This window comes from Lichenostomus cassidix, chromosome 12 (assembly GCF_008360975.1).
Source record: "Lichenostomus cassidix isolate B80296 chromosome 12, HeHo_3.0, whole genome shotgun sequence".
Lineage (NCBI taxonomy): Eukaryota > Metazoa > Chordata > Aves > Passeriformes > Meliphagidae > Lichenostomus > Lichenostomus cassidix.
In genome coordinates, this window is record NC_139493.1 from 10,931,943 (window position 1) to 10,954,048 (window position 22,106).

A 22,106-nucleotide genomic window follows, 5' to 3' on the forward strand; every position below is an offset into this window, starting at 1 on the left:
TTCTATTTTTCCCTTTGTTGCAATCTGTTTTTGTGTTGCAGATCCATTTTACTCATACTTGGCTTTGACTTAATTCCAACTTATTTTGACTGTTTCTTAGGCAGGTCAACACTCAAAGTGAACACACACACACTTCCACTATTCTTGACATTTTTTATTATAAAGCACTTCAGACAAACCTCAATTCAAAATCAAAAAGTTCTCATCTGTAAAAGGAAACTATTTTAAAACAGGATTCATAAAGAAAATAGACTGTTTTTAAGCATCAACTTCAGTTAGAGTTCTTCTGTAATGAAATGTAAAGACAAAACCGATGGGTCAAGAGCTATTTGGTTCATATATACTGATAAAAGGGAGACTAAGATGTTACACACACACCTTGGGGCATCTTATTGTTGATAATGAAACAGGAACACTCAATAGTTAATTCTGGCCTGACAAAGCAGTCCAACATTTAAATATTTTTCAGTCCCAAAAGAGACAAACCATTAACATTTCTCATTCAATAACTAAGCCAGCCCTGGCTAAGGGTTAAAGCTACTTCAAAGCATCTAACACGATAAGCTTTTCATTTCATGTACTTCTCCTGTTGATCAGCTAAGATTTTTGCTGAGGATTTAGCATCATAGAAAAGTTCATTTATTTCTTCAATATGCTCTTTCTCAATGCTGTCTTTCCCATTAATCTTGGCAAGCAGGTTAGCTGGGGTCAGCAACTGCACAGCATACCTGTGATCAAACAGAGGCAGAAGAGTAATTACAATTCAGTGCGTCCCAGGGAACTGAAGATATGGAAGGGTGGGATATTTGCTAGGAAACACACAGCTCTACCAGCAGTATGAAGAAGTCAGCAAGCCCTGCAGCACTTACATTCCTTAAAGGAGAAAAGCATGACCATTCTTTTTTTTAATGTTATCACTGCTGTTAACAGACCACATCATTGTAACGGAGAGGTTTGTCTCGCTTCCAACAGTGAGTTATCCTGCAGTGGATGGTTTTAGACCCAGCCATGCTTAATAGACAAGTGTGCCCAACTTACCTTAAGGTTGTCTTGGTACCAATTTCCCCTAAGTGGTTCAGAGCTTCTTCACTGATATTAATTCCTTCTGTCTGTGCACGAAGTTTTGTGATCTGTTGGGAAGAATAAGTAAGGTCCCAGCCCAAACAATTAACGTGCTAAATTACTTTGTATCTAAACTGTTAGCTTAGAGATGAGAGATGCTATAAAAGCAGACAGTATGGAGAGTTACCCTGGTGTAACTTACCACTTAACCAGAATTTGTAGAGTTCTATGTCTTTGAACAGGCAAGTATGTTGAAAAAACTAATATCACAAAAGGAAGGTAAAGTAACATCTGGACTGCTAACCCTTCATGGTAACTCTGCATGGTTAGTAAAGCCTACCTACCAATACAGGGCAGCATATGAGAACTTATACCAGAGGATGGAAAAGTATGTGAGAAATTAGTGGCAGCTGGAGTCTTGTGGACACATAAGTTACTGAATTCTGCAGTGTATCACTGCTGCTGTACAGCAGAGCCCTCCAAAAAACCCTCCAGAAAGCTACACCCTTTCCTTAGCAGCTCACAACACTTTTTATTCAATTGACAAGAAGAGAGTAAAATAAATCAAAAAGTTACTTTCTGTGATTCACCTATTCCTCCAAGAAGAAAAAAAAAATCAGTAAGAAGAATCTAATCTTTCAAGAACAGTCTCAGGCTTGTACCAGTTTGAAGATCTTTACAAAGTTGGAGAGGAAGATATCACCAATAAGCCTGAGCATATAAAGCTGTAACAAAAGTGGCACAAGTCTCTCGGTAGTCTGTATTACCAGCTGAGTGATAAGGGGCAGACTGGATAATGATGTTGTGTTGTAGTGCTGAGATAACTCTGGAACTGCAAGCCTCATATAATACAGGTATTTTTCACTTTGGCAGCTTTGTAAACAAGATATCAAGAAGCACTCGTTTAAATTAAAGCCATAAAAATGCGCTCAGGGAGCCAGAGTAGGGAGCAGAGAAAGAGAGGGGCTTGAAATGGCAGAAAATTGTTGCTAAGTTGAATGCTAACACTGAATATTGGCAATGCTGCTGCAAATTGCAATTTCAGGTTGAAGATTTTTTTACCTGTAGATCACCTAGACATCCCCTTCCCTTCATTCAAACAGTGCTACTTTGTTCTTCCTCTGCTACAAAGAAGGTATTGAATGCCACATCTTTAACGATGTTTTTTAAAGTAACTTTTTATCTAGCAGCCTGGTAGAACATTACTGAAGGATTGGGGCCCAAGCCATTAACCCACCAGCTTGCTTACATATGCATTTACTATGGAATAAGAAAACAAGTGTTTATCAGGCAAAATACATTAGGAACAAAACATCTCAGTTATAACCTCTAATATCCAACAGGAGGCCTGTATGCAAAAAGGTCTGATTACAACAATACCTGACTAGAATATGCACAAAAGTGAATTTTTTCCCTATTCTGGTTGCACTAAGGTTACTGTGTGTCTTGTCTCAGAACAATACTACACAATGGGATTTCTACTTTATCAACACATGAAAAAAAGTGTTTTGAACTGGTTATGAACAAACTTTCAGTAGATACATGAACAGATTCTGTGCTGATACAGGAATCAATTGTGAAAGGCCAAGGCAAAGAGTCTCACACAGAAACATCATCAGCAAAATTTTTCTAACATGAATGACAACCAGGAGCAAAGAGAACTAAACTTATGGATGCCTTATTTTTACCCCCCTCCAACTGTACTTAGCTAGAAATCAAAGTGTAACAGCTCCTCCTCTTCTACCATGAGAAGCTGTCATTCAAAAGTCTTAATTTAAGGGAAGATAAGATTATCTGACTAAGGGACCACGTCTGGACTCTATTTTTAGCTTTAGGAAATGCTACCGTGAACACTTCCTTTCCTTCAGCCCTGGGGAGGTTGGAAATCACATTATTTACCCAGCTCTCCTGAAAATCAGCAGTTCAGGCGTATTATCTGCACTAATACAGCACCAACTACACAGAATTCACTTTTACTACAGGGAACTCAAGACAGTCTTTAAAATTCCCTCACTGAGTAAAAGCCACATATGAAAATTTGTTTTGTATAGAGATTAAACCTAATTGTATTGTTAAATCACTGAGCTGCTTCTACTGCAGCCCACACCACAATGCTTTAAAGTGTCCTTTTAGGTACAAAAAAACCATGCTGAGAACAGCTCAGAACAGCATCACTGAAAAGCTCCCCAAACCAAGTGAAATGAAGCTTTGCCTCTATGTTTATGTTCGATAAATGCCTCAGCTTCACCTTGGCACTTATCCAGCAGCAGGAGACCATTATCTGGTGACAACGCTCTCCTCCATTGACACTATCTCTTAAATAATACAAAGAATTGACATGGTAAACCCTAATGTCTTCTGCATTGTGTCACTTCCCAGCATTGAGACGCTAATCAGGGGGGATCTTTGACACAATGCATCATAATGGCACCAAGCATTATAATCGATACACAATACATTGTGATGGCCCCGCAGGAAAACTTCCAGGCATTTCCAAGGATATCTCTGCCAGGCTTGCTGTGCTTACATTTCCAAACTTGACTACGAGCATGAAAATTCTCCCAGTTTCAGGAGACAGCCCCAATAGGTTAAAGCTACAGTACAGGGCATAAAGGCAAAAATGCAGTGCATGAAGTTGCACTGCTCAATCCCTCTCATGTCTCATGTGAGGGAAAAGTCCGAGGTCTGGGACTAAAGATCCCATGATGTGACACTTCATCTCATACCAACTGAAAAAGCACTACCTGCTGAAACCTGCAAACTCTGGAAAGCACATCTGTGCAAGACAGTGCTTCAGCTAACAATTCACTTTGTGCAAATGAGGTGCCACTTTCAGCTCCCGATTTGCTTAGAAACTCCTCAGTGGCTGGGAGTCAGACAGAGAAGTTGTGTGCACAGTTTCAACCAGCACACTGTATTGGCTCCTAGATAATCAGGCTTTTAACAAGCAGGAAGCTTTCTGGCACAGGCCCCAGCGACCACAGATCAAACAGCTCCACAGTAACAGAACAGGCAGAAGCTGTGCACAACTTTGGGCACTTGTTACAAATTCTTTAAAATGCTGTGCATACCTGCTTCATTTCCTGGGGTGTGTAGAGCATGGTTCGGATAATCATGACTCGATCCAGCAGATCCAGTGGTATTCCATGAGGAGACACGATGTCCTCTGTGCCTCTAGAGCAGAAACCAAACAGAAAGAGATCAGACACTACTCTGAGTTCAGTACACTGATTTGGTTAAAATCAGTAAAAAGTGACTACACTACTTTCCAACTGTTGTGTGTCCACAGAGACACACACATCCTGGTCAGAGAGAGGAAACATTCTGGTCTGAGATTCATTCCGGACAGCCCCAGAGAAACAAATATAAACATTAATTTTACTTAGTTGTTTACCAGTATCAACAGAAATTATATATACTGTTATCCATTTGGAGAACACCCTCTCTTGCTGAGCAAGCCATTGCTCTGTTCCATTCTTTCCCCAGTCCCTCCAGTGAATACTTCAGTGTTTTATATCCCATGCTTGCAATCCAGCAAACTGAGAAGTGGAGGTCTCTTTATGAAGGACAGAGCAAGATCTAGATCCCTAACCATTTTGTTTGACATATAACACCCAACAGAAAGCCTGCAGACACGTGTACTCTTGGTTTCCCAAGTGAAAGATGCCCAGATTTAATTTATGAGAATTATAGATTGCAGTAAAAACAGTGAAGCGTTGGTAAAGAACTACATTTCTAAGTTCACTGCTAGTATTTAGGCACTGCAGCTCTGGCCATGGCCCTCCAGTATTAGATGCCACTATTATATGGTAAACTTCCTTTCTTAAATCACAGCTTTTTCATAACAAGATTTGCAGTGAATCCATGCTGACATATCTCTACTTCCTTTACTTTTACAAGACAGCCTTTTTATACCTTTGCAAAGAGAGTGCTGAAATGTCCACCTTAAACATTTTTGAAGGGCTTATCACTTTCACTTCTAAGCAATGCAAACAGAGAAAGATTAATACCAGATGAGCCACTATGAGGGAAAGGAAAAGCTGGTTATACAGCTGAATTAAATCAATTCAAAGAGTAGCAATCATTGCTAATGACAGCTTGTTTAGACATAATTAGACCTAGACCACAAGTTCTAGTAGTAGAACTTACAGAAGTGCTCTGAAAGAGGAGAGCACTTTTACTGAACGTGCAAAGAATGCATTGTGTGAGTGCAAAATATCAAAGTGAAGAGATGGAGTGGAGATGAAAAACAAGTTGGTTGACAAGACTGAAGAATAACAAAAAGCCAGACCAATGTAGTAGGAAAAAGGAGAGTTTTACTTTAAAAGCAAAACTAAAAAGCTGAAGTCTGATGGAATTAGGATAGCAAACAGTAAAATACTCCAGAAGAAGCAGGAAATGATGACATTAGAGGCTTGTAGTCCTGGTGCTTTTGATGTCCCTAATGTGCAGGCAACAGAAGTACTGAGGTATACAATGAGAATGGTATCTGCTACAGATCACTCAGGAAGTGAAACAATTCAGAAGCTGTTAGAGCAGGAGAGATGTGTTAGTGGAAAGGAGGAATTCCAGTCAGCCTGGCATTAAATGCTTGTCCCATCATGAAGCTCAAGAGCACTGACACAGCTTGCAACTCATGTAGAGGATTATCACAGGTGTCACTGGCAGAGACAAAAGCCTTCAGAGGTTGTAACTCTACAGATACAGCTAATTCCAAGGTTTATGGACCAATGCAAACTGGAAAATTCAAGCCTAGACATCATACCTGATAATGCAGTTTCCTCGGTTGGAAGCAAAGATGACAATGGGGGAAATAGAAGATTCCAGTGCTCGGTGCAGGTATGTGAAACACTCAATATCCAGCATGTGAACCTCATCCACAAAGAGCACACCTGGCACTAGCTCTGCAATGCCTTGATCGATGTATTTGTTCACCACCTTATTTATCTCTCCTCGAAGTTTGTCTGAAAACAAAAAGGAACTGTTGGTTGTGCTGCTAGTGAACATTTTTCAGAATTTGTGTGTTACTGCTGTTCAGTGTGGCTCTTTGTTGAAAGCCTGAACCTCTCACACTGTGCCAGGAATGTTGTGGGAAGGGGGAAGGCATGGACATTCTGACCTCTCCCCAGGAAGATGGTTGCAGAGCACTGTATATATTTTACCACTTTATGCATGAACCAGTAATTTGCTCTACTGTCTCCAGCCACTGCAATTCTAGCAATTGTATCAGTGCTTTTTGGAATCGGAATGTTTATGAATAGGTACTATGTAGGCATTAATTTAGATACAGCACTCTATTTTTAATCCTTTTCTAACTGGGAAACACAGACTACATTTGTCTCACAATACCATGCAGGATTCATACCAGTAATTTCAGTTTTCTTAGGCTTCATCAACTGTCCCATCATAGAAAGGATGTCTTGCCCTCCCTAGGAAAAGAAAGTTACAGATCAGCTATGAGGTCACGTATTAAGCATGTACCTTGGGAATTCTACAGATCAGGAACTGGTTAAAGAAGTTGTTTCTTACAGCTAACTTGATGCTTTATATCAGCAGTCTTTGCTAACCTGTCAAAGCTTAGGTCACTTCACCACAGCAGCATTCTAAACATAATCACCTAGCTACCTTCTCATCCTTTGTGCAGCCTTGCTCATTTGAAGAGCATGAAAAATCAAGATGAGACATCCTCTCTTAAAAAAGCTGTCACAGAGGAACTCTTAAGGGATGAAATTGTCAGGGAAAACAGAGACTTGGATTGCCTGGCGGCTCAGTAGGTGTTCAACTTGTCAAAACAGAATTATTCTAAATTTTATGACTTTTGAATACCATTTTTATCAGGTAATTTTTTTTGCAAGTAAGGAAGTTTATTTTGAAATTGAGTAAGTTCAAGAGTTGTATTACTATACTGTAGGGATTCCAGCCTTTAAACTTGTTAGTGACTTCTGTTTTTGACACAGATAAAATTCCCTCAAGAGTGGATTTATGTTAAGACACAGCAAGAAGTAATTCTCTTATTTTCTATTTTTTTCTGCAATACATGCAGACGTCTACTGAAATTCACAAAGAAGTTTAACAAGTGGCTAAGAAACATTTCTGAAGAAAGCAAGGACATCAAAAAAATCCACAGCAGTCAAAAATACTTAATCACCTTTTATCACAGTCCTTGCAGTTTCCATTTCATGGCCACAAAACCATAAACACAGAACAGAATAGATTAATCTGCATTCAGAACTTCAAGAAAATAAATGAATGATGAAGGTCTGGCTGCTGCTACCTCACATCTGCAGTAGCTTTCCTTCTGGAGAGAAAGCAATAATCTCTTTTCCTGGTCAAAGGGAACAGCCCACATTGCTCTTTTTCTGCAAGCGATGGGGCACAGTGGTGGAGGGAAAGAGAGCAGGGTCTAGATTATGCATTAACTGTGAATGTGGTGGATCCCAAATACCTGTGTGGAAGTTCTTCCACAACTCCAAGACCATTCTCTGTAGTACTAGGAGTGTTACACTGACCAGTATTCCATGACCACGTGCATGAATCCTAAGGGAACAACTCCTTCTTTATGACCTGTATGGCAGGGGCCTGAGGCAGCCAGCTGCAGCATGACCTCCCTGAGGAGAGCTAGACCGGCCTTAGAGGTCAGTAGGTGTCTAGTAACACCTACTGGAATCTTTGAGGGTGAGTTAGGACAGCTCAACTTCCTTTATCTCAATTATTCTGGTAACATCACATCTGTGTCAAATAATTTTTCTGTAAAGACTTCATCTGTGAAGTGAGATACCTGAGGTCGAGCATTGGCCACATCCAAGTCATGCAGGGTGACATCCTGAATAATTTCCTTTTTCTTGTGCACGTCACCTTTTGGCAAGGGAACATACTCTTCAGCTTCAAGGTCAAATTCCGTAGCATAGATATCACACCTGCCTTGCCTCTGAGGAACAGCAAAGAGAAACCCAGGTATAGAATTCATTTCAGTGCCAAAACCTTGAGTGACATGAACTCGATAAAGGGGTTAGTTCACAATCCCAGTTCTGACAAGCCTCAGCTGACAATCCAGACATCCCACTCCCTGCTTAGCAACAGGCATACCCTATCTACTGATCAAAGCTCAAAAACTCGGTTGAAAAACACCTGCTATTTTCAGTGGCAAGAATATTCCATCCCTCTCTCCCCTTCTTTTAACCATATGCAATTCTTGCTAAAGGACAAATCCAGAAGATTAACCAGAGATTGGGAGAACTGTTCAAGACTCCTTTGTAGGTGGGTGATTTATTATATGATAGAAAATATTATGCTCATCCATTAAACAGCAAGTATCACTATACACTACTTTCTACATCAGATATGAAAAGAATGCTAACTAATGCAGTATTCCCTTCTACATGTATATATCTTGTGGAGAAAATACCAGAGCGATAAAAGAAAGATTAAATACGCTGCACATGTCAGCCTGAAAATGACTAAAGTTGCTTGGTTTTTCCCCTCTTCCCTTAGAGATGCCTTGATCTTACAGAAAAGAAAACTCATCCAGACAGCATCAGTGATAGCTTCCTTGCCAGATGACCTTAATTGTGAACCAGATCACCACATTCTTTGGGTGCTGAAGAGACTTTTCTCTCCAGATAAGGAAAGCACTGGGCTCTTTTTAGAATTTCCATGTAACCATTTCATGTCAGTTAAGGTTAATAAATCAGAGAGCCTTCTGACAAAGGCAGAGAAAGGTCTGCAAGAAACATACACCTGCATAAAAGTACAGAACTTTTCTTTTACCTTGACAGCTCCACTGTTTGCTTCAATATAAATAACGTCACCGGTTTCCACTCGCTCCTTCTGCAAGCTTTCAAAAATGCTCGGGTCCAGCTGGAGACAAGCAAACAGCACAGTTGGCCAAAACAGTTCCATATTGTTATGGTAATCAAGGTAAAGAAATTCAGTTTGAAGCTCACTCCCACCAGACAAAATTAAACTGCAACTTACCCTCACAACACCTCTAGGATTTTATAAAGCTGTAACACTTGGGGAGGGATAGAGAATAAATCTAGAAGATGCACAGAACTTACTGTCTCACCAAAAAAATCTGCTATCCAAAAGGAACTGACAGTGCCAGAAACATAATGATACCATTTACAAAGCATACCTCTGAGTAATGTGACAATGTATTTATACCTAGGAAACTGTAGTTCTCTAGCTTTCTAGGAAAACTTTTATAAAAAAATCTGGCTATAGCTGTGAATTATGTTCCTTGATTTCTTGAGTCCTTATCCTCTGTGGAGCTGTTTGAGGGAGAGTGGAATATATTAGATGCCTTTGTTTCTCTTGGTACATGTTTATTCACTTTTGCTCTTAATTTCCTTGTTTTCAGAGTCAACAAATGAAAGATGATTCTTAGCAACAGAGACAGCTTTTAGTTCTCTCCTAGTCTGACAGGGAAATTGAATGGAGACAAGAAAACAAAAGGAAAGTGGGCCTGAGCTGGCAACATACCAGCTCAATTTCCAGTCTTCTGTCAAATATTCACTAGAGCATGACACCCCCATGTAGAAAGAAAGGATGTAACAGAAAGAACAATTTATATTGAAACAGGCAAGATTTTCCAAAGCCATCCTCAAAAATTTGGTTAACAATCAGGAAAACAAAACCAAACAAGGCCTTTCTCAAATGTTTATTACCATGAACATGAATTTATAGCCAAGGTTAGAGTTTATCAAAGAGTGAGACAGAACAAAGTTCAGATTGCCAACTCAGCCCATTTTTTGTGGTACTAGTGATCTACAAAACTGCATCAGGATCTCTTCGTACTAAAACTCACTTTTAACTCACTGAAGATATAAAGTGTGTACTGCCAAGCATAGAAATAACAGCAGCTGCTAACCAAGTGATGATGGTTTAGCTCCTATTTCAATTAGTAGGAGACAAGACCAATATCTAAATATTCAACTTAAAGCAGATAAACATAAACAGTCAGAATAAAGTTGTCTAGCAAAAGAAAACAGCCTCCTGGCAGCCCCACTTGACAGAGATGGGGATCAAGGACTTGAAATGGAAATAAGTGCTAAAAATAGAAGCTGCAAACCCAAAACACTTAAGAAAATCTCTGAGACTCTACCACACATACCTTCAACTGTTTGGTTCCCTTTGCAGTTTTGAGTCCTATAATTACATGGCTGATGGTTTTGCCATATCCCCCCATAGGATTCTCAGTCTCACAGGGAGTTAGCTCTGTGACTTCTCCTTCATAAACCTCCTTGGTCTCTTTAATCCTCAACCCTGCAAGAAATTGTTAAGAATAGTTTCAGTATACACTTAGAGTCTGCTGTTTTACAGTCAACAAAACATAACATATTGTTAGGCTGCATTACATTTCATGGTAATATTTCACTTTTAAATGCAGAAAGATGAATTATTGTTACTCTTCTTCAGTATTGAGAATATTCAACCTCTGCATTAAAATGAAAGCTCAGCCCAAGTTCTGACCTGCTAAGAAGTTTATTAAAATTTTAGAAATTTCTTTCTTCTATTATTATTAGTTCTTGAAGGAAATGTAAGGATCCTCTCTCTTTTCACGCCCACAAGGAGGGAATTTGCTTGATTTGTTCCCCTATGCTAAAGCCAGAAACACAGATCATGTTCTGAAACCAGTGACATCACTATAACAGCCAGTTTTACACAATTTTTGGACCATCAGAAAAGCCCCGCAAAGTTAAAAAAAAGATAGAAGAGAAAAAGTAACTTCATGAAAAACTTTACATTTTAGCAACTGAGTTAAAAATATAACATAAATTGATTAACAAATATTGTGCTAGAACATCATAAAATTACTAAAGGATTAATGTATAATTTAAAATTTTTTTCAAGTTAATAGCAAAAGGTGAGCTAGATAAAATTTAGCAGAAACTGCTAAAATGCAAATTTAAAACTACTTCAAAATAGCTAAAGATTACATCTTCACTTTGTTATTCTTCAGACAGTTAAGCAATCATCAGTATCTGGGTATCTTCTGTTCTAGTCACAATTACTGTAATTAACAAGGTTATTTTAAATTGATAAATAATATAGAGCTGAAAAGATTTACAGGTAAACTGTTTCAAAGCAAACCCACAATCATCACCACCACCACTACAACTATGCACATGTTCTAGCTACACAGAAGTTCAAAGAATCCACATCTGAAGAGACCCTACAAAGTATTTTATGAGACACACATGCCATACCAAAAATAATGAATGGGCTGTAACAAGATATAAGGAAGTCATCCTGCAGAGTCTGAGGGGACTGTGACTTTATAAAACTTTCCTTGTTCCGTAACTTTTCATTTTGCTTTGAAATAGATCAGACACTTCACCAGTAATTTTGAGCTGCTGATAGGAACTGTAAAGAACTGACAAATACGAGTCTGTCTCCCTCTACTGGGCCCAGATTCAACCCAGGATCTGAAATGCGAGAAACAGCTTAACTGTGGATAACATGACAAATTCTTGGTAAGAAATGTTTGCTTTCTTTTACTTGAGACTACATAAAAAGTTGTATATGAAGTTAATTTCAGTAATTTTTAAAATGTTTTTCAGGTATGCCAAAACATCAGACAGAGATTAATGAACCTTTGAGTTATAAAACTGACCTAGACAAGGCTGCATCACGCTGGCTCATAGGCAAGGAGTGTGAAGCAATACGGGAATCTGCACATTGAAAATGCTATTGCCATAAACTGCACCAGGTTAGCTTGTTCTTTTTGTTTTGCTTTTAAACTTTCAGCAGGAGCTCTATTCTGCTCTGAAAACCTGGCAGCCTGTTTGTGTTCAGGGTATGTTTCGTATGCTCTGAAGCATGCAATGAATCTTCCAGTTCCATTTCATCTGAAAAGAATCCACGTGCTCATTCTGTTCCACAGCACAAGTCAAAGCCAAGTCAGCGAGGGCAAACCCAGGGATTTGCTTCAGAAGCTGCCTCTAATCCAGACTAATGTGCTCTCAGAGATGTGTCTGTAGAAAATATTTACAGATGAACATGATCTGAACAAAGGTAATTGATGCTTTGAACTTGCTGCCGATTATCCTTTGATTCCAAATTAATCTGCATGTGTCAACTATGAACTTCATTCTCAAAAGAGTTCTTAAACAGAGAGATCTTCTACTTCCAAATCAGACACGAATCCAAGGCAGCAATTATGAGCTATTTCATGTTTTGGTTCAACAGCACTCCATGGAGCTAAACAGTGCCTGTTTGACTCACTGACAGGTACAACCTGGCAACACAAGGAACAGTTATGCTATTGAAGCGGCTACAGCAGCAGTTATTTTTTACTGCAACTGACCTCTAACATTAGCTGCTATCATCATCTTCACCAGCTGCTAATGAGCTCTATACTGGATTAATCTCTCCCAGGTTAAGTTTATTTTAACCTGTGCAACAATTCAATCTCCTTATTTCCCACTCTGTCCCTTTATGTTTCTTACATATTTATAACCTCTCTACTGCATGCCAAACACTACTTGGCCGTGAGACTATGTTAAGTCTGTTACTAGAAGACTATCAACAATAAAAATTCTGAAAACTCAAGAGTAATTCCTGCTTTCTTATCAAGTAATGGGTCCAAACCAGTCAGACGCTTTCTTTTTCCAAGAAAAAACCCCAACCATTAAGTAAAAAAACTGATCTTAACATCTCTGGTAATTTAAAAAAATTGAAGTGGCTAAACCCCTTGGAAGTAAAATGTATGATATGAGCAATGATGATGTACACACAACCTGCTACCAAGGAGACATGTAAACAAACAAAACTCAGTAAAACCTAAATGAATACTTGATGTACTGATGGACATGTGAGCAGAAGCTTCCTTTGCAACCAGACCCAGATGCTACTGCACAAAATCATTTTTTAAAAAATGCACCCTTGTAAAATATTTCTTTACCAAGCAGGGAAACTAAAACCTACATGAGATTAAAACCCAGCTAGAAAGTGTTTAATTACAAGAAATGGTGGTTATTAGTCCTTTAAAGTATTTCTGAGAATGTTTTTATGCTCATATTCAATAAAGGCTGTGTTATGAAAATGTGCCATGGAATTCAAAAGAAAAGAGTAAAAGAAGTTCCATCTTTCATTAACACTAATATTTGTTTAGAAGTGTCTCTCTACTGACATTCAGGGAATGCAGGGAACTAACAATGTAGCTGGCTGTTAAACCTCAGAGAGTTAAAATACTGCTATCTCTAGAAATGACAACATGGATGGCATAAGTTTCATCTGCTGGTTCAGGTTTCCAAATCTCTTGACAGGGAACTTCATCACATCAAGGAAATTTTGCAGACTACTGAGTCTCTGGCTTCCCTCCCCCAGGCCTTGCCAGTTTCATGGTAACCAGAGGACCAGAGACTACTGAAAGTTGCTTTCTTATAAAAGTCAATGGAGTACTTTTGTTTCACTGAAGAACTGAGAGACTTCTTCACCCTGCTGCTGCCAGATGAAGTCCAAGAGGAAACATGGTACTAAAACAGGACAAGTAACTGTTAATACATTCAGGACTAAAATCAACTAGGCTGTCTTTAGCCAATCCTCACACAAATGAAAGCCACTTCTATCTGCATTTTTTAGCTGTCAGCAGCAATTTCAGAAGATTTTAGATAGTCACTGAGGCTGTATTGCAAATTAAACCAATTTACTTTACTCAAACTTGTAAATGCACCGTGGAAGTGAGGAAGACATAAAGTGTTTATTCAGTTGGCATGGAGCTTTCTTTGAGCTTGCTGGGACAGTAAGTCACACTAAAGCTGCCATTTGGGAGCCTCTGATTAAGACTGATTGTTTTTTTATTGGGATGAAAGCACTAAAAGTAAAAAAACCAGGAGGAGCAGTTTTCTGTCTACAAGAATTTCTGCTAAGGTAAGAAAGTAAAAATTTTTTTTCTTTCAGCTTTATTCAGAATTACAAGCAAAACCGAGAGGTCAATGTGGAGGATGAGAAAAGAATCTGGTGAAGTATAAACCATAATATAATAATTAAATTGTGGGTTTTAAGCAGAAAACCTGACTCCACTAAGTGTGAGAGTCACTAAATTAGGATCAGCACTGAAGAAAATAAGCATACAAAAATCTGAGAACGTCATGACCACTGAAAAATTTTTCCTGTGATGTTTGGGAAAAAGCAAAATAAGTATCATGCAAATACTTAATTCTTCTGTTTTCTTGAAGCTTACCAATTGCACGTCGGAAGTTTTCCATTAGAACCTCTGTTTTCTTGATCTCAGTGGAATAGACCTCACTTCCAACCATAGGACAAAATGGAACTTTGCTTCCCAGTTCCTGAGCAATAGCTAAAGCCAAAGCAGTCTTTAAAAGAACAAAAAACAAAACAAAACCAAAAACCACAAAATCCACACATTAATTCTGAAGATAATTAAGAAAGGATTATTTCTGCACAACGTTAACTTTCCTTATCATATCACTTTCTATATATCAGTTAAATGGTAAGACTATTCTGCTTGACATGTATTTCTCACATATAACATCCCTCCTCCAAAAAACGTGGCTTTGGCCAAAAGCTTTTAAAAAGCCTCAAAGACAGTATTGACAAGGCATTTGAATCTGACATCTCATACAGATGCAAAAAGCCTGAAATAGCATGGGGGTAAAAATAAACCAAACAAAAACTATTCTGGCTTTTAGTATAAAATTAAAACTCTTTCAGAGCCCATGTAACGTTTGTGTTTAGTAACGTACAAGAGGTGGTTTCACATTAAAGATGCTGAACACACCACTGGGTACTGCCAATGCTGATGACATGGCAAAAGTAAAAATATAAAGCAAGAAACTGTATCCACATGTTGATGAAAAAAAAATCTGGTAGATGCAAACATTATGTAATCACTACCCTAAAATGGTTTTGACAACAAACTCAAATAAAATAGATTTTGAAATACTTATTTCCTAACAAAATAGAAAAATAATACCTTGCCAGTTCCAGGAGGTCCTGCCAACAGCACAGCTCTGCCAGCCATCTTTTTGCTTTTGATTAGCTCCACTATAACCCCACACGCCTACAAATAAGCATTTATACTGTTAACACAAGTATTGCTGCAGTATCTTTTGTTTCAACATCATTAAAAGTGTTTAGAAATAATAGCTTTTACTAAACGTGAATATTTCAATTTCATGTACACAAAAAGGAAGGCAAGATTAGAGGAACTTTCTGTACTTTTTACAATAACTTTATCTGACACAGACATTAAAAATCACAGACAACATAACTCAATCTGTGAGCTCCGACTGCTTTTCCCTCCCGCAGTCCCACGCACAGAGAGAGGTCTGAAAGTAAAGCAGGAAACTAATCTTCGCTGCCCGAGCCGTAGATCCTCTAAGATCCTCTTTCCCGGCCAGGCTGGACGAGGCTCTGAGCAGCCAGGTCCAGTAAAGGTGTCCCTGCCCAGGGCACGGGGGTGGAACGAGATGATCTCTAAGGTCTCTTCCAACCCAAACCACTGTATGACTCTGGTATGGTTTTACCAGGGTGCTGCATTGAAACGGATGCTCCAATCCCAACCTACATCAAATCTGCTGACTTTTGCTCGGTTCCGTCGCCTGTAACACCCTTATTTCTACGCCTGAAAGCCGGGAAAGCATCACCGTCCTTGCGCGAGGCAGGAGCGGCGCCAGGACAGCCCCGACCGCATCTCCCACCGCAGCAGCGACACGGAGGAGCCCAGGCAGGACTTCCACTCGCTGCCGGGACTTGTCAGACCCCCCGGCCCGCCCCGCTCACCTCCCGCGCGTTCTCCTGCCCCACGAGCCCGGCTCCCGCCGGCTTGGCGGCGCCGCTCTCGTCCAGCCCCAGCCCCTTGACATGGCTGTGGGCGGCGATGCGCTGGGTCTTCGAGGTGCTCTTCACCTCCTCGATCTTCATGGCGGGGCAGGAGCGAGGCAGGGGCAGGGAAGGGGCAGAGCAGAGCAGGGGCAGAGAAGGAGCACAGTAGAGCAGAGCCGAGCAGAGCAGGGGCACAGCAGAGCAGGGGCAGCTCCGGCCCGGCCGCCCCGCACGCCTCACACGCGGCCCGCGCGTTACCGGGGCTCCCAGCGCGCGCCCGACGCGCCCCGCCCCCGCCCCGCCATTGGCCGCCGTGGCTGCGCTCTGGGCGCTCATTGGCCGCGCGGCCCGCCCGTCACCCGCAGGGGCGCAGGTTTTTAGGGTCCGCCTGCCCGTTTCCGCGTGCGGCGCGCGCGGAGGGTCCGGGTGGGCGCGGGCGCTGCGGAGGAGTGGGGCCGGGAAGGGGGAGGTGGCGCGGTCAGTGTCCCGGTCAGTGTCCCGGTCAGTGTCCCGGTCAGTGTCCCTAGAAGTGCTCAGGGAGCGGGACGTGGCACTCGGTGCCAGGGTCTGGTTCACTAGGGGGTGGTCCGTCATGAGCTGGACTCGGCGATCTCGGAGGTCTTTCCAACCTAACTGGCTCTGCGATTCCGTGCACTGGCAGGGGCGGTGTGGGGAGAGGCGAGCGCAGCCCTCTCGGAGGGCAACCAGCTCCTTCTCGCTCGCAGGTTTCTCGGCCCTGCAGCACCATCAGCACTTTCTGCCTCCCTAGAATCCGTGTGGCGCTGGTGCCAGCGTTTCTCGCCGCTGGCGACCCTGGGGAAGCCCCGGCTGTCCCTGTCTGGGTGTGGGGCTGCTGCCCCTGTCCCTGTGCTGTCACTCGCCCTGACAGCGCGCCAGGAGCCGTGAGCCTCAGCAGAGCTTCTGCTGCCTTCAGCTCGCCAAACTCAGCTGAGGCTCTCCAAGGGTTTTCTAAAACTTTGTCAGAGATTCAAGGAATTGTTAAAGCTGGAAGAGACTACTGGAGATATCTAGCCCAGCTCCCCTGCCAAGGAATACAAGGGTGATCTCTCACCTGCTCGGTGTTGCTCACTAGTTTTTAGTGTTCAGTGAAACTGCACGATAATTCTATTCCACATCTCCAAAGCTTTCCTGTAAGCATCTGAGGCTGGGACATGTGCTGCACCTACAGCACGTATTCCTTGTGAGCTTTGAGCAATTGAAATGGGTGAAAACACTCCAGCTTCTCCACAGTTCGTTTCATGGCCTCACAGAAACGTCCAAGTTCCATGAGTCTGTGATGCTTCAGCTTCTAGGCTGTTGTAGCTCCTAACTGTGGCTCGGTGGTAATTCTGCTGCATCTTCTATGAAGTATTTAAAAGCTTGATATGGAGACCACTCACAGTGAAATGCTAGATGGGAACTGGGAATCTGCAGTTCCAGTGGGTTCTCCTTGTTTGTAGCTATTGGGATCTCTCCTACGAAAAAGACAGGGGTATATAGAGTTTTCTGTGATTATAAAACCATGGCTGTGGCTGCAGTGTTTAAAGCCAGTGGATTAATGTGGCAGAACTGAAGTCTGATGCCATCTTGGCTTTCTGATGCACTGTCATGGGAATTGCAAAAGCAGTCCTGTGACAGCACAAACAGTTTTAGTGAGGATGGGAGTTATGGTTCAGTTTGCAGAAGCCCAGTGAACCATATGCATGCTATTCATTCCCCCTTTGTTCTATTGCTTCCATTAGTTTTGTTAAAAATGTCATCTGGCAAAGAAAAAACGTTGCTATTTGTTGCTTTCTTTTTCTGTTAATTGTTCTGTCAGTTTGTATTTACATATTCGAGTTTAAAATTGTAATTACAATATAATTGCACACATGTGTGGTTCAACACCTTTGTAAGTGTATCCTGCTTTACAACTGTTCAGATAAGCATTTTTGACTAACAAATATGAGCTAGTCTTTAAATAATTAGAAAAGTGTGTATGCTGTTAGACTCTGTACATCCTCTCAGGGTCATATTAGTCACAGAATACAAATGCCTAATAGGTACTGAACTGCAGACTTTTTCCTTTGTAAAAGTGCAAATATACAATTTTGATTTCTCCAGTGCATTAAACTGCCGCAAGTGCTGTGGGTAAGTCTGGTCACAGTTCAAGTTTCTGCCAGTTCTGGAAGAATAATTAGCACGTCTGGTAAGAGCTCTGAAGACAGTGATGTTGCTATCAAGGGGTTCAGGCTAGGTATGACCCTCCTTTTCAAAAGGGTGAAATACATAATAATTTGGTAACTTAGACTGAAACCTGTCCATATGGTCCATGTTATCTTGTTTGATGTTGCACCAAGACCTGTTTTTGAGCTTATGGCATTTCAAAGTCTATTTAATAATATTTGCTTATTTATTTTTGGTGAAATCCAATATACAGGAATGTAGATGGTAGGAATAGAGTGTTGCTGTTAATCTTCACTGTAGCTTAGAGGAAGGATAAAAATAGTCTATGTCTATAAAAATCAGATATGCTACATAAGATTCCTTAAGTTTAGAAATATGAATTAGGGATTTTTGCTGCTAAAAGTGGATACCAGAGTGTTGTTTGTCTACAGCAATATGATGTCTCAGACCCACAATTTAGAGCCTAAAACTTCTGTCTGATAGTGACCATTGCTGTTCAGTAAATAAAATCTGCTGCCACAATGAAGGTACAATTTTAGTATTGACCTGCAGAAAACATGATTAAAATTATTGGGGTTTGTGTTTGTAGTGGAGGAGGATACTTCAATATAAATAAGAACCAGTAAACAATGGTTTGCTTGATAAATGTGGGGCTGGCTTCTCCCTCATTTGCTCACAGGTATTACTTAACTGTGCCAGGTTTGGCATTGCTCATTGTATTGATTGTTTTACTCATTCCATATATTCTTTGAGTGTTTTCCTGAAGTTGCAGTTAAAGAGGGCCAAAAGAGGACATTTGGGTGAGGGAAAATAAACAATAATCCTTCAGACCACACAGGATTAATTGTTTATTCCCCAGAAAGAGCAGAGTACAAATGGAACTACTGGAAAGTTTAGAACTGAGCTTCAATAATGTAAATCATCTTTTATAGCTGGTGTCTTGTGTTGTGGCGCATCAGTATCAGGAAATATCAAAACTCAACTTTTACAAGGTTTTTGTGATTTTTTTAATAGTTCACATATTAAAGGGAGAGGATAAAATAATTTAATTCCAAAGCATAAGTCTTCTTTCTCCTTTGTCCAGGCCATCAGATGGAACCTAAGTAGGTTGTGTGACCATTCTGCCCAGCTCATTCTATGAATGCTTTGAGTATAATTTAATATTTCACTAGCCAGCTAACCAGAAAAAATAATACCTGTCACTAACAGTCTGCACTGTTATTCCCCAGGTTTAATCAACTCATTTTACCAACGTTTCTTTTGCCCCCTGGTTTGAGGTCTCCTATTTGGCACAGACGTCATGTGATACCCGACGTGGGAGCTGGAGACTTGAGAGCTGTTTTCCTAGACTAAATGTTTGAGGTTACAGGACGTGGCCTAGTTTCACATAAGCTTTCAAATTTCAGTGGGACATGCTGAATCCTGAAACTGTCAAATAGTGTATTATTTTTGGAGTGAGAGAGAGTACGTGTGTGTGAGTGTGTGAATGACCTTTACATTTTTACCCTATCCCAGAAGTCTGACTTCCTGCCCTTTCTCCCACGAGTCCATAAACTTTAGCAATTAAAGTGAACACATTTTAAGGAAGAAATTCCATATAGGAAAGGACAACTGGGAAGGAGAATGGTGTATTTAGGGGAAAACAGCTAAATGGTACAAATTTTGTTGAGGGATATAGAAGAATCTGGGGAAGTTGGGATTCTTTCATTTTGCCAGGTTCCCCTCTCCCTTTTAGTAATACCAAGACCTTCATGTGGGGTAGGCGGTGGTGGTGGTAGTGGTGCTGAATTGTTGTGCTTCCTGCAAAGGAAGCTGATTTTTTTTGACTCTTCAAAGCAATAGGAGTGAGGTGTCTTACCAAATGTCACATCTTAATTTCCCAATTTGTAATTAATTTTAAAACTTTGTAAGCTAACAGAAAAGACCTTTCTAAATACTGAATTAAAGTGCTTATGTATGTCTTCATCAGATTCCTTCTTCTTGATATTGGGGATTTAAATTACTCATTTCACAGGTAGTATGTGCACTCTAATATTTCCTCAAGTGATATGTGGCCACATCAGATCCACAGGCTCTCACATCCTGGAGACAGAGGTATATTCTGAGTGGTAACAACAAAGCTATAGGTATTGGGGTTTTTCCTTCCCTCTACAGAACGACAACTGCTTCCCTATCTAGAGGGTTGAAAATATTTTCTGTATCTAAAAGGAGAAAACTAAACCCCCATTTCTGCCTTACACCTCTCCTTCTTGCAGGTCACTCAGGTGTAAAAGAAGGGCGACCATTGTTATGTGAGGAGTGGAATTAAATCCATTTTTCCTGCAGATTTTTATCCTCCTTCCTTAGCTATCCTTAACAGAAAGAATTATCCTTTTTCATCATTCATGAGTTCTATCCAGTATCTTTCTAAACTCTGGCTGAGCAAAATGCATCTCTGTGTTAAGTTGGCAGACCAAAATGGATCTCACCTGAGCTCTGCTGTGGCCTCTTACATTGTGAGTGCTGAATGGGACCTCCTTGACCTCATTGCCAGTTGTCTCAAGACTTGTGAAAACTTTTAGACCTTTCTACTTTGTCAAGGCTTGTTGAGAAATGGCTGTTATTTTAGATGTTTTGGAAGGACCTCTGGATAATGCCTTTTCTAGTTGAGAATCAGACCTTTTCCTGCTTCTTCCTTCTGAATGATCTAATAATGCTAAAAGAAAAGAAGTAAAGGGTAGGTAATATGATACAGGGATATTTGTATAGATTCTAACTGTTTAGGGCCTTATGGGAATTGATGAAAACTTTCCCTTCCCTTTGCAAGTGCATATTGCTGTAACAGATTCAGCACAAGGAAGTGTATATGAACCTTATGATTTAACAGGAAACTATTCAAAGCCTGGGAACTTGGTCTGAAAAGTGACATTATGCTTAATTTGGCTCCCATGACAGAGCTCCCATCAGGCTGAACTATTCTGCTCAAGAAGCTGATTAGCCAGGGTAGCTCAGTATTCCTTGTGAGTTCACATCTTTCCTTTAGGGAGACAGTTGTCTCTCAAATAGCACTGACTGCTAAGAAGAAATGCCATTTCCCTCCCCCCTTTTCATTCAGTCATTGATTCTGTCATCTTGACTTCCTTGTTCTTGGGAAGGAGGAGTAATTTGCATCCAGCTATAAACCTAACTCTTTTATATTGACAGTGTTGTTATATAAAGCATCTTTCTTTTTAAGAAAAAGCTTGGAGTTCGGAGTCAAAGTCTAAAACCCAAATCCATACTGTTGACAGAAGCCTTAGGCATGTCATTTTACACTTCTGGCTCATTTATTAGTTATTCAGATGTGAATTGCTATTAGCAATATGTATTACTTCATAGGGTGAGCAGAAAAGCAACAGCACTGCTCTCAAAAAAAAAAAAAAGTAGAATATAGTACAAGTCTAGCCTACTTTGACACCTCTGGGAAGTCTGTCAGGCAGTATTGGTTTCTTGGTTTGTAAACAGGTGTTATCATCTGAAGAGGTACTTTTTTGGCTCCTTAGTCACCATTGAAATGGTGAGCACATGTGTTAAGCTTTGTCCTGTAGTGCATTTGACCCCCTGTGCTTCCTGGGTTATCAGTTAAGTGATATGAATCATTGAAATGATCCTGCCCTTAGCCTCTGAAGCTGTCAGGCCAGTCCAATGTTCATCCACCTGTTGTTTGTTTTGGTGGTAGCAGCGGTGGTTTTCATGAGAACTGTTCATCAGTGTTAATAATCTTGCATGCTTCATCTGTTAAAGGTATGATTCTTAAAAAAGCATCTTACCCAACTTAAATATACTTTTACAGCAAAATTAATTGTGCAAGCCTAGAATTTATTAAGCGAAACGAGCGGAAATGATCCAAAGGTGACCTGCTTTTTCACGCGGGTTTACAATGTCCATGCGACTTTTAAATAACGCGTGGTCACCGCAGTTCCAGCAGCACCGGGGGGCCGAATGGAGCGGGTGATGTGACAGTGAGAGGGTTTAATCAGCCCTGCAGGGTCTAATTAGCGTGGGCGAGATGAGCCAAGGTGCGGATGCCCAGGTCAATTAGTGACCCTTCGCAGCGCTGCGGGCTGCAG

The 22,106-nt window shown here is 40.7% G+C and overlaps 1 protein-coding gene across 1 annotated transcript; it reads right to left on the reverse strand.

Moving 5' to 3' along the window:
- Nucleotides 1-139: 139 nt before the first annotated feature.
- On the reverse strand, nt 140-16,121 carry RUVBL1 (RuvB like AAA ATPase 1). Its single transcript, XM_085072606.1, has 11 exons — nt 15,811-16,121; nt 15,002-15,088; nt 14,249-14,381; nt 10,175-10,326; nt 8,830-8,919; nt 7,841-7,990; nt 6,428-6,491; nt 5,828-6,026; nt 4,134-4,236; nt 1,039-1,130; nt 140-728 (listed from the first exon to the last, which is right to left on the reverse strand). The coding sequence occupies exons 1-11, from the start codon at nt 15,949-15,951 to the stop codon at nt 569-571; spliced, it is 1,371 nt and encodes a 456-aa protein (XP_084928732.1). The 5' UTR covers nt 15,952-16,121; the 3' UTR covers nt 140-568.
- Nucleotides 16,122-22,106: the final 5,985 nt, after the last annotated feature.